This window comes from Culex quinquefasciatus, chromosome 1, assembly GCF_015732765.1.
Source record: "Culex quinquefasciatus strain JHB chromosome 1, VPISU_Cqui_1.0_pri_paternal, whole genome shotgun sequence".
NCBI classification, from domain to species: Eukaryota; Metazoa; Arthropoda; class Insecta; order Diptera; family Culicidae; genus Culex; species Culex quinquefasciatus.
In genome coordinates, this window is record NC_051861.1 from 36,005,789 (window position 1) to 36,018,441 (window position 12,653).

Consider the following 12,653-nt stretch of genomic DNA (forward strand, 5'->3'; position numbering starts at 1 on the left):
GACAGGGTTGCTAGATCTTCAATGTTTTGGACTCGTTGGAAAGGTTGTTCAATAACCTAACCAACTATGGGTTGGATGATGGATCCGGACATCGTTTACATACATTTAAGCGAGATCCAGCTTCAAAAAAGTACATAAAAAGTACTTAAGTGGTCATAACTCGAGGCAGGGTTGCCAGATCTTCAATGTTTTGGACTCGTTGGAAAGGTCTTTCGATTACCTAATCAACGATGTGTTGGATGATGGATCAAGACATCGTTTACATGCATAAAAGTGAGATCCGGATATATGTGAAAACACATTTTTATACATAACTTTTGAACTACTTATCAAAACTTCAAACAATTCAATAGCGATGTATGGGACCCTAAACCAAGTCGAATGCAACTGGTTTGATCAAAATCGGTTCAGCCAGTGCTGAGAAAACTCAGTGAGAATTTTGGTCACATACATACATACACACATACACACACACATACACACACACAGACATTTGTTCAGTTTTCAATTCTGAGTCGATATGTATACATGAAGGTGGGTCTTCGAGCTTTTATTAAAAAGTTGTTTTTAGAGCAGGATTATAGCCTTACCTCAGTGAGGAAGGCAAAAAACTTAAACACATTTGAGCAATTCTCAAGCAAACCCGGAAATGGATTTTACTAATATTTTTTGGTTTGGCTCAAACCTGGTGGGGGCCTTCCCTATCACAAAAAAAGCCATTTTGTGTCATTGGTTTACCCATACAAATCTCCTTACAATTTTGGCTGCTGTTCATAAAAAAATGGTACTTCAATATTCGAAAATCTGTTACTTTTAAAATATTTTTTTTGATTGATTTGGTTTCTTGGGCAAAGTTGTAGGTATTGATGAGGACTATTCAGAAAAAATAGGTACACGGTAAAATTTTTGGTGATTTTTTAACTAACCTTTTTTCACAAAAAATCAATTTCCCAAAATCCGTGTTTTTTTTAATATTTGAAATTATATATATGTTTTAGGGACAAACCCCGCATCTTTTAAGCCAATCAGAAGAATGAACCAAATTTTTGCCGACGAGTTTAGTATTTTTTTGCAGTTTTTGTAAAAAAATAAATTTCATACAATATGTTTTTTGACGTCATTTCTTTTATATAAAATAGAATTTGCAATCGAAAAGAATTTTACGTTTTTTTTAATAAGTGTGCCATTTGCAACACAAAGCCATTAAAAGTTTAATTTTGGCCGGCCCTTTTGAAATTTTAGTGTTGATTCAGGAATATTTCAAGAATGGACAATCATGGACACTATTTTAAAAAATATAAAAACCTGAATTTTTCGGACAAAATTTAACTTTTGATGGATATATTTTGAAAACGGTGCACTTAATCAAAAAATTGTAATGCACTTTTCAATTACCAATTCGATTTAACATTAAAAAAATTAGGTCAATAAATTTTAAGTAAAAGATTGTTTTTTTTTATTACCGTACTTTAAGGTAATAAAAAAAAACACCATTTTTTTCCATGTACCTATTTTTTCTGAATAGTCCTCATCAATAACTAAAACTTTTGAGGTCTTCGGTCAATCAAAAAAAATCCTTGAGAAGTAACAGATTTTCGAATATTGAAGTACCATTTTTGTATGAACAGCTGCCAAAATTGTATGGAGATTTATATGGGTGAACCAATGACACAAAATGGCCCCCGCAAAGTTTGAGGCAAATAAAAAAAAAATGGTCGATTTCGTAGAGAATTGCTCATTTAAGCATTTGAGTGGTTCTCTAAGATTTCGCAAATTGGGATTTGTTATTACTTTTTTGATTTGGATGAAACTTTGTCCATACATTGTCTATTTCCAAAGTAGGAATTTTGCATCATCAGTTTTTCCATACAAGTCTCCATACCATTTTGAAGGTTGGTTATACAGTATGGGCATGTAAATTATGTAAAGTATGTAAATTCCGCAAATTTGTATTTTTAACTTTTGAAAAAATTCGATGTGTTTTAGGGAACTAAAACACCATCTTTTGAGCCATAGCGCGTGATGGTGAAAAATCTGGTTTAGAAGATATGAGTTTTTGAAAAATATCGAATTCTTCTTTTAAGAAAATGCACCCCTGAAAAAATATTTCTGAAAAGCTGAGAAATTGATTTTCTAAATTCCTGAGAGAAAATATCTCAGCTTTTCTTCTTTTTCAAATTTTGATTTTGGAAATTTCACTTATTGTTTAAAAAGTTTATTAAAAAATCCGTTTGTTTTCGTGTCCATATTTTTCCGGGAAGTCCTAATCATAACCTACAACTTTACCGTAGACACCAAATCGATCAAAAATACCTTCTCAAGATCCAGAACTTCATACATTTACGTACTCATTTTGTATCACCAGCCCCGAAATTGTATGGAGACTTGTATAGATTTTTTTATCATCATTTTCATGTGTGAGATCCGGCTTCAAAAAAGGGTATAATTAACATAAGCAATCATAAATTTTGATAGGGTTGTCAAATTTTCAAACTTTTAGGCTGGTTGGAAAAGTGTTTTGATAACCCATTCAACAATGGGTCGAATAATGACCCGAACATCGTTTTCATCAAAATATCTGAGATCTGGCCTAAAAAAGTGTATGAATAACACTTAAGTGCTTATAACTCTTGATAGGGTTGTTAGATCTTTAAACTTTTGGGCTCTTTTAAATACCTTTCTAAAAATGTATAAAAAAAAACCCACCCTTATTACAATCTTCCGTCCTTAAGTCAGAATCGTCAAGTTAAGAAATTCATTTTTCGAGTAATTTTATAGCCTTCATCATTAAGATGATCGATTATGGTAATCGAAAAGGAAAGACTTAAAATAACATAACTTTTAAAATTAATGCAACCGAATTTTTCACTAGAATAAATCTTATTAAAAAAACAATCTATGCTGTTTTGTTTAATTCATAGGTTTCTGGCCACTGGAATTTCTTACAACGCAATACATTTTTCATACCGCATCGGAGTATCTACAGCCGCAGAGATTGTTAAGGAAACATGCCGTGCGATATGGAACCACCTTCAGCCTTTGCACATGCCTCAACCAACGGAACAATCATTTTTGATGGTCGCACGAGGCTATTGGCAGTTGTGGGACTTTCCCAATTGTCTCGGCAGTATCGATGGCAAGCACATCCGGATCCAGTGCCCTCCCCAATCAGGTTCGATGTACTTTAACTATAAAAGTTTTTTCGGTGGTCCTACAAGCCGTAGCTGATGCGAACTACAAGTTTGTTACAATTGAGGTTGGAGCTTTTGGGAAACAGAGCGACGGAGGAACATTCAGGGCATCTACTTTACATGATCTGATGAGAACCGGACAGCTCAGGATCCCCCAGATGCTCCACTACCCGGATCCAACATTACTGCCCCATTCGTTCTCGTCGGGGATGAGGCGTACCCCTCTTGCCAAACTTGCTGAGGCCTTTTTCCCGAAGAAATTGTGACGAAAAGGGCGAATACTTTAACGAAAGATTGTCCAAAGCTCGTAAGTGCATTGAATGCGCGTTCGGTGGTATTAATGCAAAATGGCGTATTTTGTGGAAGCCCATCGAAACCGATGTAACAACTGCTGAACTGATAACGAAAGCCATATGCGTGCTACATAACACTATTATCGACCGTGAAGGTACAGCTGAATTGTTGAGAGAAGTCGAATATTTTCAACAGCATATTAGGCCAACCCGTGCCAGACGATCTAATCCCGTGAATGTAAGCAGTGGACGAGTCGTCCGAGAGAAGTTCTCGGATTTTGTGTGGAACAATAAAATTTGAAGGTGTATCAAACTGAATTCGCGATTTATTCAGATGGAATTGATTATAGCACTCTAATAACGATACAATAAAAGTTATCTCAGTTAAAATATTTTCTTTAAAAATGTAATCCGAAAACGACATCCAGCTATTCAATGTTCTATTAGTTCAAGTCCACAACCTTTAGTTAGGGTTGTCAGATCAGAACAGACACAGAGAAATGAAATTGGTACATCGCTGTTGTACAATATATTTTTTAATGATTTTTAGAAACAAAACTTAAGTACACGTTCAACAAGTTTTACCCGATCCGGCGATGAGTGATAATCGTGGTTTCATCTCACCCTAGTTGGCCCCAGTGAGACGAGACTTGTCTGATCACGCCTTCCGTCTGATGGGAAAAATGTTGGTCCCGGCATACCTTTTATCTACTGAAAAATTTAACAAATAATCCCATCGAACAGGTCTGCCCAATCCACGGCCCGCGGGCTGGATCCGGCCCGTTAAGCCATCTCATCGGACCCGCGACGGATCTTGAAAAATTTTCAATGACTGGCCCTTTTTTCCGTACATGAAATATTGAATAAATTAGTTGACTAAGTTGAGTGTTTGAATTAAAAAATTAATTGAATATCAAATTTTCTTATTTTAAAACAAACATTAGATAAAAATCATTTATTTTTGTTTTTTCATGGTTTTTACTGCACTTCCTTTGAAGTTTATCTGTTTGCAGGAACATGATTTTTTTGGAATGAGTAAGCAAGGTTAGCATGAGAATTGAAAATAAAGATTGTTGCAAATAAAAGATTTGAAAATCCCTTAAAAAACAGGAAGAAAAAGGAGTGCGTTTGAAATAAATCGAACAAACATTTTTTTTTGCCTCTCTCTTTCTATAATTCTATATACAAATATTAATCTAGTTTGCAACACTCGATAATCAATAAGTTTTATTTCTGGATTTTTATTTGTGAAGGTCCTATTAACATAGGAAACCCTGTAGCTTATAGGACATTTTGAAAATAACACATAATTTGTTTTTAATCTTTTATCAAAAATTACTTCTGCCACTATTTCAGAAAAAATTGATCTGGCCCACAGGGCCAAAAGGATGGGCAGCCCTGCCATAGAAGATCTTTAAAAATCTTACTTAAACCATTGTTGTTGTAATTTTATTTGGTAATGAACCATACATTAACACTTTGGCCCAGCCTAACCCCGACCACCCTCCTTTGGAATCGTAATTTGATTTGCAAATTATATTACAACTGAAGCATTTAAAAGCATTCAAAAGTTTGAAAACATAGTACCTTCTTTTGATACTCACCTTTGCCGTCAGGAAGTTGCAGTTTGGCGGCCAAACTTGACCACGCCTTATCTATGGCCACTCGGTTACGGTATGACTTTGAAGCCTGGTCCCACAAGGCGGGTCTCTCAAATACTCCAGAAATCAAGTCTTCCGATTCGATTTCCTGGGACTGGGACATTTTACTTGAGTTTGAAACTTAAAAAAAAACTAAATAAACAAATCTTCCGGATCAGATCGCGCGAATGACAGGCGACGAACCTCGGTAAGCAAAGGTTGGTCGCGCGACGATTTTGACAGTCGCTTACTCATCGCTTGTAGCATAGCATCGCGTCGCTTCCACTCTGAATACGCGCGCGACTTCTGCTGGCAGCAAATGAGTCGCGCATGGTCGCGCGTAGTCGCTTCGCCTGTCAAAGTCGCGTCGCGTCGCTAGTAGCGTCCACTCTGAAAGCACCCTAAGCCACAGTTCTGCCGGCGTGCGTACCAACATAAATCGTCCTTGCTGCGAAGCCTCGTATTGTTGTCCCAAGGATGAGCAGCAAGATGATGATGTGATAGTGAAGGTGGTGGTGGTGGTACCAAAGACCCTACTCAGAATCCCTAATCCCCAACTCACCGAGACCAATCTGGACCAAAGCAAACTGTCGGGGCTCACGTGTGACACGTGAGTGTAAGAACGAGATAGATATAGGGGGAGAGCATTGTTAAGGGAACACGTCCCGTTATCAAGGAATCTAGTTTCCAGCCCTCACCAAAGTGCCATTTCATGTAATTAACATTATTGGTATGGCTTTCGGGTATCCCTTCGTCATCGTAGTGTGTGTCGTGAAAGTGTGCCCCATCATATTGGCAAAGTTTGTAATCGTTTTACGAGCACTTTGGTGCTGCGTGGGAGTGTGGGTGTGGGAAAGTGCCATCACAAACACTGCCAGCCAGACAGACAGGCAGCTTAAAACGACACCCCGGGAAAACTGAACGGAAAAACACCATTAGAAACAAATCAAGCAGGGCATTCCGTGGAATGGTTGTTGTTGTTGTTGTTGTCGAAAGTGATGCCACCAACTGCAATGCAGGAAGTTGTTGAGTGATGCTGGGTGGGATGATGGGTTTTGCTGAGAGGATTTCTGGGGCTGGAAAGTGGCGCAAAGTTTTTGTAATTACCAGCCAGAAAGTTGCCAGAAGTAAATAAGCAATTGAGATTTAAACGTTAACTGCTGCAGTCAAATTAGCTGTCATGGGTTCGAGCAAATCATAATCAACATGTTATGAATAACATTGAAGTTTTGAACTGAGCTAAGCTCTGTAAATTTGATTTTGATGGGGCAATTTTTCTCAAAAAAAAAAAAAAAAAAAAAATCCAAAATTGGGCTAGGCATTTTAGAATACTGGTAGTCAAGCATTATCCATGTTCTGATCTTAGAATATCATCGGTATTTTCAATTATTGATTTTTTGCCCGATTTGGAGTCTTTAGTCAAATGAGCAGTTCTCTACGGAATCGGTCTTTTTTCTTTAATTTTAATTTTTGTAATTTTTAATCCGGCTGAAACTTTTTTGGTGCTTTCGGTATGCCCAAAGAAGCCATTTTGCATCATTGGTTTGTCCATATAATTTTCCATACAAATTTGGCAGCTGTCCATACAAAAATGATATGTAAAAATTCAAAAATCTGTATCTTTTGAAGGAATTTTTTGATCGATTTGGTGTCTTCGACAAAGTTGTAGGTACGGATACTGACTACACTGGAAAAAAATGACACACGGTAAAAAAAATTAGGTGATTTTTAATTTAACTTTTTGTCACTAAAACTTGATTTGCAAAAAAAAAAACACTATTTTTATTTTTTTTATATGTTTTAGAGGACATAAAATGCCATCTTTTCAGAAATTTTCAGAATGGGCAAAAAATCTTTGACCGAGTTATGATTTTTTGAATCAATACAGATTTTTTTAAAAAATCGAAATATCGGTCGCAAAAATTTTTCAACTTCATTTTTCGATGTAAAATTGAATTTGCAATCAAAACGTACACTAGTGAATTTTTGATAAAGTGCACCGTTTTCAAGTTATAGCCATTTTTAGGTAACTTTTTTGAAAAAAGTCGCAGTTTTTCATTTTTTAAAAACAGTGCCCATGTTTGCCCACTTTTGAAAAAAAATATTTTTGAAAAGCTGAGAAAATTCTCTATATTTTGCTTTTTCGGACTTTGTTGATACGACCCTTAGTTGCTGAGATAGGGTATATGGCCCTATTTTGGACCTACTATGCAAAGCGTCAACATATTTCGCATAGTTCTCAGGAACGGTCTAACTAATTTGGTTCGTTTCAGGATTGTTTTGTGCCTTAATTTATGCTTAACAAAGTGTACTATTGAAAATTTTAAATAATTTAACCATTCCATTGTAATAAGCATTTCAAGTAAAACATTTTTTGGATGCTTTTTGGACTTATTGAATGTATTTTGGAGACATCGCTGAACCTATTTTGGACCCACACTCTGATTGGTTGAAATTTGGACAACTCGAATTGCGGCGTGCGGCGGCAACACGCACACTTACAAAAACTCGGTTTGATAAACCAAAGGGCCTATCCACGATTATAATTTGGAAAATATTTATTTCAGAAATCAAACAATTATGATGAAACAATGGATTTGAATTTGAAAACGTGTTTTAATCATATTGAATGGAAACTCACGCATCTTTAGCAGGTCTCTGTCCTATTTACAATTTGCATATTCTTACGACCTAATTGTTCAAGCATTAGAACATAAAAAACAACCCGTTATTACTCGCAATAAAAACACCTTATCTTAAAATTAAATGAATGACACAGATACATAACAAGTTGCAATGAAAAACGGTTCTAAATTTTACGCAGAGCTTATGTTCAAATATTATTAAACAATCAAGAAATTTTAAAGGGAGATTATAGCTTGTAACTTGGTGTGAAACTTTCTCATCTGTCATGTTAAACTTTACAGTTGCTTGACAAAAAGTTTAACTACATGTTGCACTTTAAAAACAATGTAATATTTGAAAAAAATCTTTGGTTGAATACCAGGGTGCCTTTGATAGTCATAGTTTGTCTTTTTAAAAGCAGATTTGAGGTTTTCAAACATTATTTTTACTTCGAACTTACCATCACTTAGGTTGCTGATATAATTTTTAAGAAAATCATTTATGTCAATACTTAGTGAACTATGTTTATAAGCTTTTTAATATAATACATATAAATTTTAGGTAATATTGTTAAAAATTCAGAACTTTGCCTGAAATTCGTTGAAACTAGTTTTGTTTATTAAATTATGGATTTATATTACATGTATAACTGAATTTAAAGAATGCATCAAAAGTTTTCACATTTTATATGAAATTTGTTTTACTGGGAATGCCTTTAAATTATGAGATTTTTTAAAATTATGTTTCAAAAACAAATAATATTTAATAATATTTATAATACTTATTTTATCTTTTCCTAGTAGAAGATTGTCCGAAGAATCCGAAAATGCATTCCGTTTTACGATTCAAAATCATGTTCATTGAAAAAATCATGACACGTTGAGAAGAAAATAATGCTATTTATCAACATTTTCTACTACTTTTTAAACTTTTCAAAATTTCATGAAAAGTTCTTCATGAGGTACTTTGAGCACTTCTCTACCCCGGTCAGTATGATTCCATACCATTCCGTACGCATTCAATTTTTACTCTTCATTTTGCGGAAAAATATCAAACCTATCAAAGTCACCCCGACTATATGTCTCAAATCATAAAATTCATAATGTTGACATCGCATTAACCTCTTATGCTTATTTTTTTCGAAGATTTTTATTTTTCTAGCTGGTTTAATTGTGTTTCTAACATGATTGACACGATAAAATTTAAAAGTGTAATTTATTATAAACCAACGCTGCCAATTGTGAAAAAATCATTATACCTGTATTTTTAAAAATTATATATAGATAAATATGCAAAAATCAGATAAAACTTACAAAACATATATTTTCCATATGTATATTTCTCTGATTAGTTTGCAATACCTCTTAAAAGCCATCACGATCTCCGACACATATTTGATTTTTTTTCTGAACCAAACCAAATTTTGTTTGTTTTCCAGTAAAGGGCATTTAAAAGACATGCAGATGATAATTCAAAGCATTTTTTATTTATAATTCGTAAATTGATCGAGAACTAATCGAGAAATTTATTTGTTAATAACTAGCACTTAGGATCTTTTTAAAACTAACTCAAGATTTTTTTAAATTTAATTCATACGACTTTTTCAAAAACCACTCGTAAGCGATGTTGACAGCTCCTGTCACGGTGACAGCTGACGATTTAATGAACTAGACCCTTTAGGTTTTTCAATCGTTTCCCCTTCAATTCCAACAGGGTAGCCAGTTTGCATTTTTTGAAGCAAAAATTAAAAATATATGCGGCTTAATTGGTGATAATGACGTTAATACTAAAAGAAATCAACATCAGTTTAAATTTTGGGATACTTTGCAATCGGTCCTAACAATCATCTAAATTTCTAGCATCAATTTGCATTTTTATCGTTTAAAAAACATATTTTCATTGTTTCTGTTAATTATTTACTTTTTGAAGCTTAGATTTCATTCAAATAATTACAGTAAAGAAATTCAATTCAAAATATTAGATTAAAAATTTTTAAATCAATTTCAATGAAATATCGAAATAAATTGATAAACAAAACTGGCAATACCTTGTTATGCATGTGTTGGTGATAGCCTTGAACCGACGGCAAAGTAGCTCCAAAAACTGGTCCAACGCGGCTGATTTGAAAAAATATTTTGAAATGAGTTTTTCTCGATAATAGAATAGTTATTTCAATGGTTTAGTGACGGAAAACAAGAAAGAATTAAATAAACAACAGTTACATTGCTCGGAAACCGGACGAAATTGCGTGGTGTCAGTGCAAAACAGAAAAAATCACCAAGGTGTCGCGAGCCAAATCTGATAAGCAACGAGGCCGGAATTTTTGGACCTAATCGATGTGCTAGGAAAATGAAAGGAAGTTCGAATGGCGTTGGAAAAAGTGGCTGAAAAAGCGGAAATAATCAAAAATGTTAACATTTTTGGAAGAGGTAAGATACAAAACGATCCTGCCTACACTTTCTGTTGGTTGGATTCAGAGAATTCGTACTTTAAAAGCCTGAACTACCTCGATTAATAAAAATAGGTCCAAAATAGGTACTAGGTCCAAAATAGGGTCATATACCCTATTGCCATGCAAAAGTTAAAAAAAAAAAAACAGGAAAATTGATGTTTTCCAAGTCTCACCCAAACAACCCACAATTTTCTAATGTCGATATCTCAGCAAGTAATGGTCCGATTTTAAATGATAATATATGAAACAATTGTGAAATTTTTCGATTTTTTCGAAAACATTTTTTTAAATTTTTAAACCAAGACTAACATTTCTAATGGGCGTAATATTGAATGTTTGGCCCGTTTGAAATGTTAGTCTTGATTTTAAATTTTTGAAAATACTTTTTTCGAAAAGTTCGGAAAATTTCACGAATGCTTCATATTTTGACATTGTAAATCGGACCTATAGTTGCTGAGATGTCGACATTAGAAAATTGTGGGTTGTTTGGGTGAGACTTAGAAAACACCAATTTTCCTGTTTTCCATGGGCACTATTTTTAAAAAATGAAAAACTGCGACTTTTTTCAAAAAAGTTACCTAAAAATGGCTATTACTTGAAAACGGTGCACTTTATCAAAAATTCACTAAAGTACTTTTTGATTGCAAATTCAATTTTACATCGAAAAATGAAGTTGAAAAATTTTTGCGACCGATATTTCGATTTTTTTTTTAAAAATCTGTATTGATTCAAAAAATCATAACTCGGTCAAAGATTTTTTGCCCATTCTGGAAATTTCTGAAAAGTTGGCATTTTATGTCCTCTAAAACATATAAAAAAATAAAAAAAAATTAAAAATAGTGTTTTTTTGCAAATCAAGTTTTAGTGACAAAATGTTAAATTAAAAATCACAATTTTTTTACCGTGTATCATTTTTTTTAGTGTAGTCCATATCCATACTGAACGGCCCGAGCGGTTTAGGCTTTCAGGATTTTTGTGATATTTACTTGTAGAGTCAAAACAGATCAGTTAACTTCACTTATTTGTATATTACACTTTTTGAAGATTACATTTTTGCGGTAACACTCTCAACTTTTACGCGCACGATCACTGGACTGGAGTTGAGCTGGCTGGAACTGACTGGAACTAATTCTGGAACTAACTGCCTGCCTCAAGAATTTTGGGGTTTTTATAGTCAGTCCCCGAAAACTCTACTAAATTTTGTTCTACTAAAAGTTGTCCGTTCCGATGAGAAGCATCGATGAACCTCATGAATTAAATTGTGCAGACCTCTGCAATTCTTCATGACTTTCCGTATGGTGTAGTGAGTACACCTCAAAATCGGAAGTCATGGGTTCGAACCATTGTCGTGAAACTTTAAATTATGTTATTGGAATATCAAAATAATGTTCCTCAAATATTCTCAAAAATGTAAGTCAATAATGAGAAGGTCGAATTCTCCATTGAACAAACATGCCAATGAATTTGGTTAAGCCACACCTTCAATTTCCCTATGGAATAACATCGCACATTCATAATTGAAAGCTTAACCATTTTTGTGATTGCCTAATAATTGGCGAAAATTAATAAAGGGCTTTTCAGGTGAGGATGACTCATGATCCACACCTGTACATAAGCTTAATTATTTGTCGCGCAACGCGAGTCGACGGGTAAAATTATTTATGCTTGCGTAAGCGCGCATGGTCAGAACTGTGGTGAGGTTCGAAAAATGGACAAATTTAATGATTTAAATTTGAGGTCGCTGCAATACCTACAACTTTGTCGAAGACACCAAATCGATCAAAAAATTCCTTCAAAAGATACAGATTTTTAAATTTTTACATATCATTTTTGTATGGACAGCTGCCAAATTTGTATGGAAAATTATATGGACAAACCAATGATGCAAAATGGCTTCTTTGGGCATACCGAAGGCACCAAAAAAGTTTCAGCCGGATTAAAAAATACAAAAAAAATCGAATGACCGAAATCTCAGAGAATTGCTCAAATGTGAAATTGAAGAGTTATTCTGTAGTATTTCGCAATTTACAAAATTGAGCTCACTTTGAGCCCTTGAGCTAGTATTGAAAAAATAGTTACAGTTTTTTTTAGCTGTGGAAGGCGCAATGGCTATCAAATTCTTACTTATTCTCGGAACTTAAATCTTCATGGGATATGAAAAAATATCCCAAAAATATCCCACAGACACCATATTCTTAGGACGTCGCTTTTTGACGTTCCGAGAAAAATGCGTTTTAATGTCTGACTTTAAATAGACAAAAATTAGAGCACGCAACGTAAACAACAATAGACAAGTTTTGTTCGGTTGACCATTCTGAGCACTGTCCCGAAGTTTGGTTGAATTTGGTTGCTGAAGTCCCGAGTAATTATTACAAAATTTTACGGTAGTCGGGCATGCACGTGTGTCAAACGCGTTCTGACCTGAAATCCCTTTGGCCAGTTGCCACACTTA

The 12,653-nt window shown here is 34.4% G+C and overlaps 1 protein-coding gene across 6 annotated transcripts in view; it reads left to right on the forward strand.

Annotated features, from left to right (window-relative positions):
* LOC6046341 (FERM domain-containing protein 8) overlaps positions 1–12,653 on the forward strand; it is a 169,259-nt gene that overhangs the window by 81,357 nt on the left and 75,249 nt on the right. Inside the window, exon 1 of one of the 6 annotated variants that reach the window (XM_038250964.1) lies at positions 2,893–3,172. The exons of the other annotated variants lie outside the window; for them this stretch is intronic. Coding sequence (XP_038106892.1) covers positions 2,899–3,172 — 274 coding nt within the window. The 5' untranslated portion in view covers positions 2,893–2,898. Of the gene's footprint in view, positions 1–2,892; positions 3,173–12,653 lie in introns of those variants that run through there. 6 annotated transcript variants of the gene reach the window in all.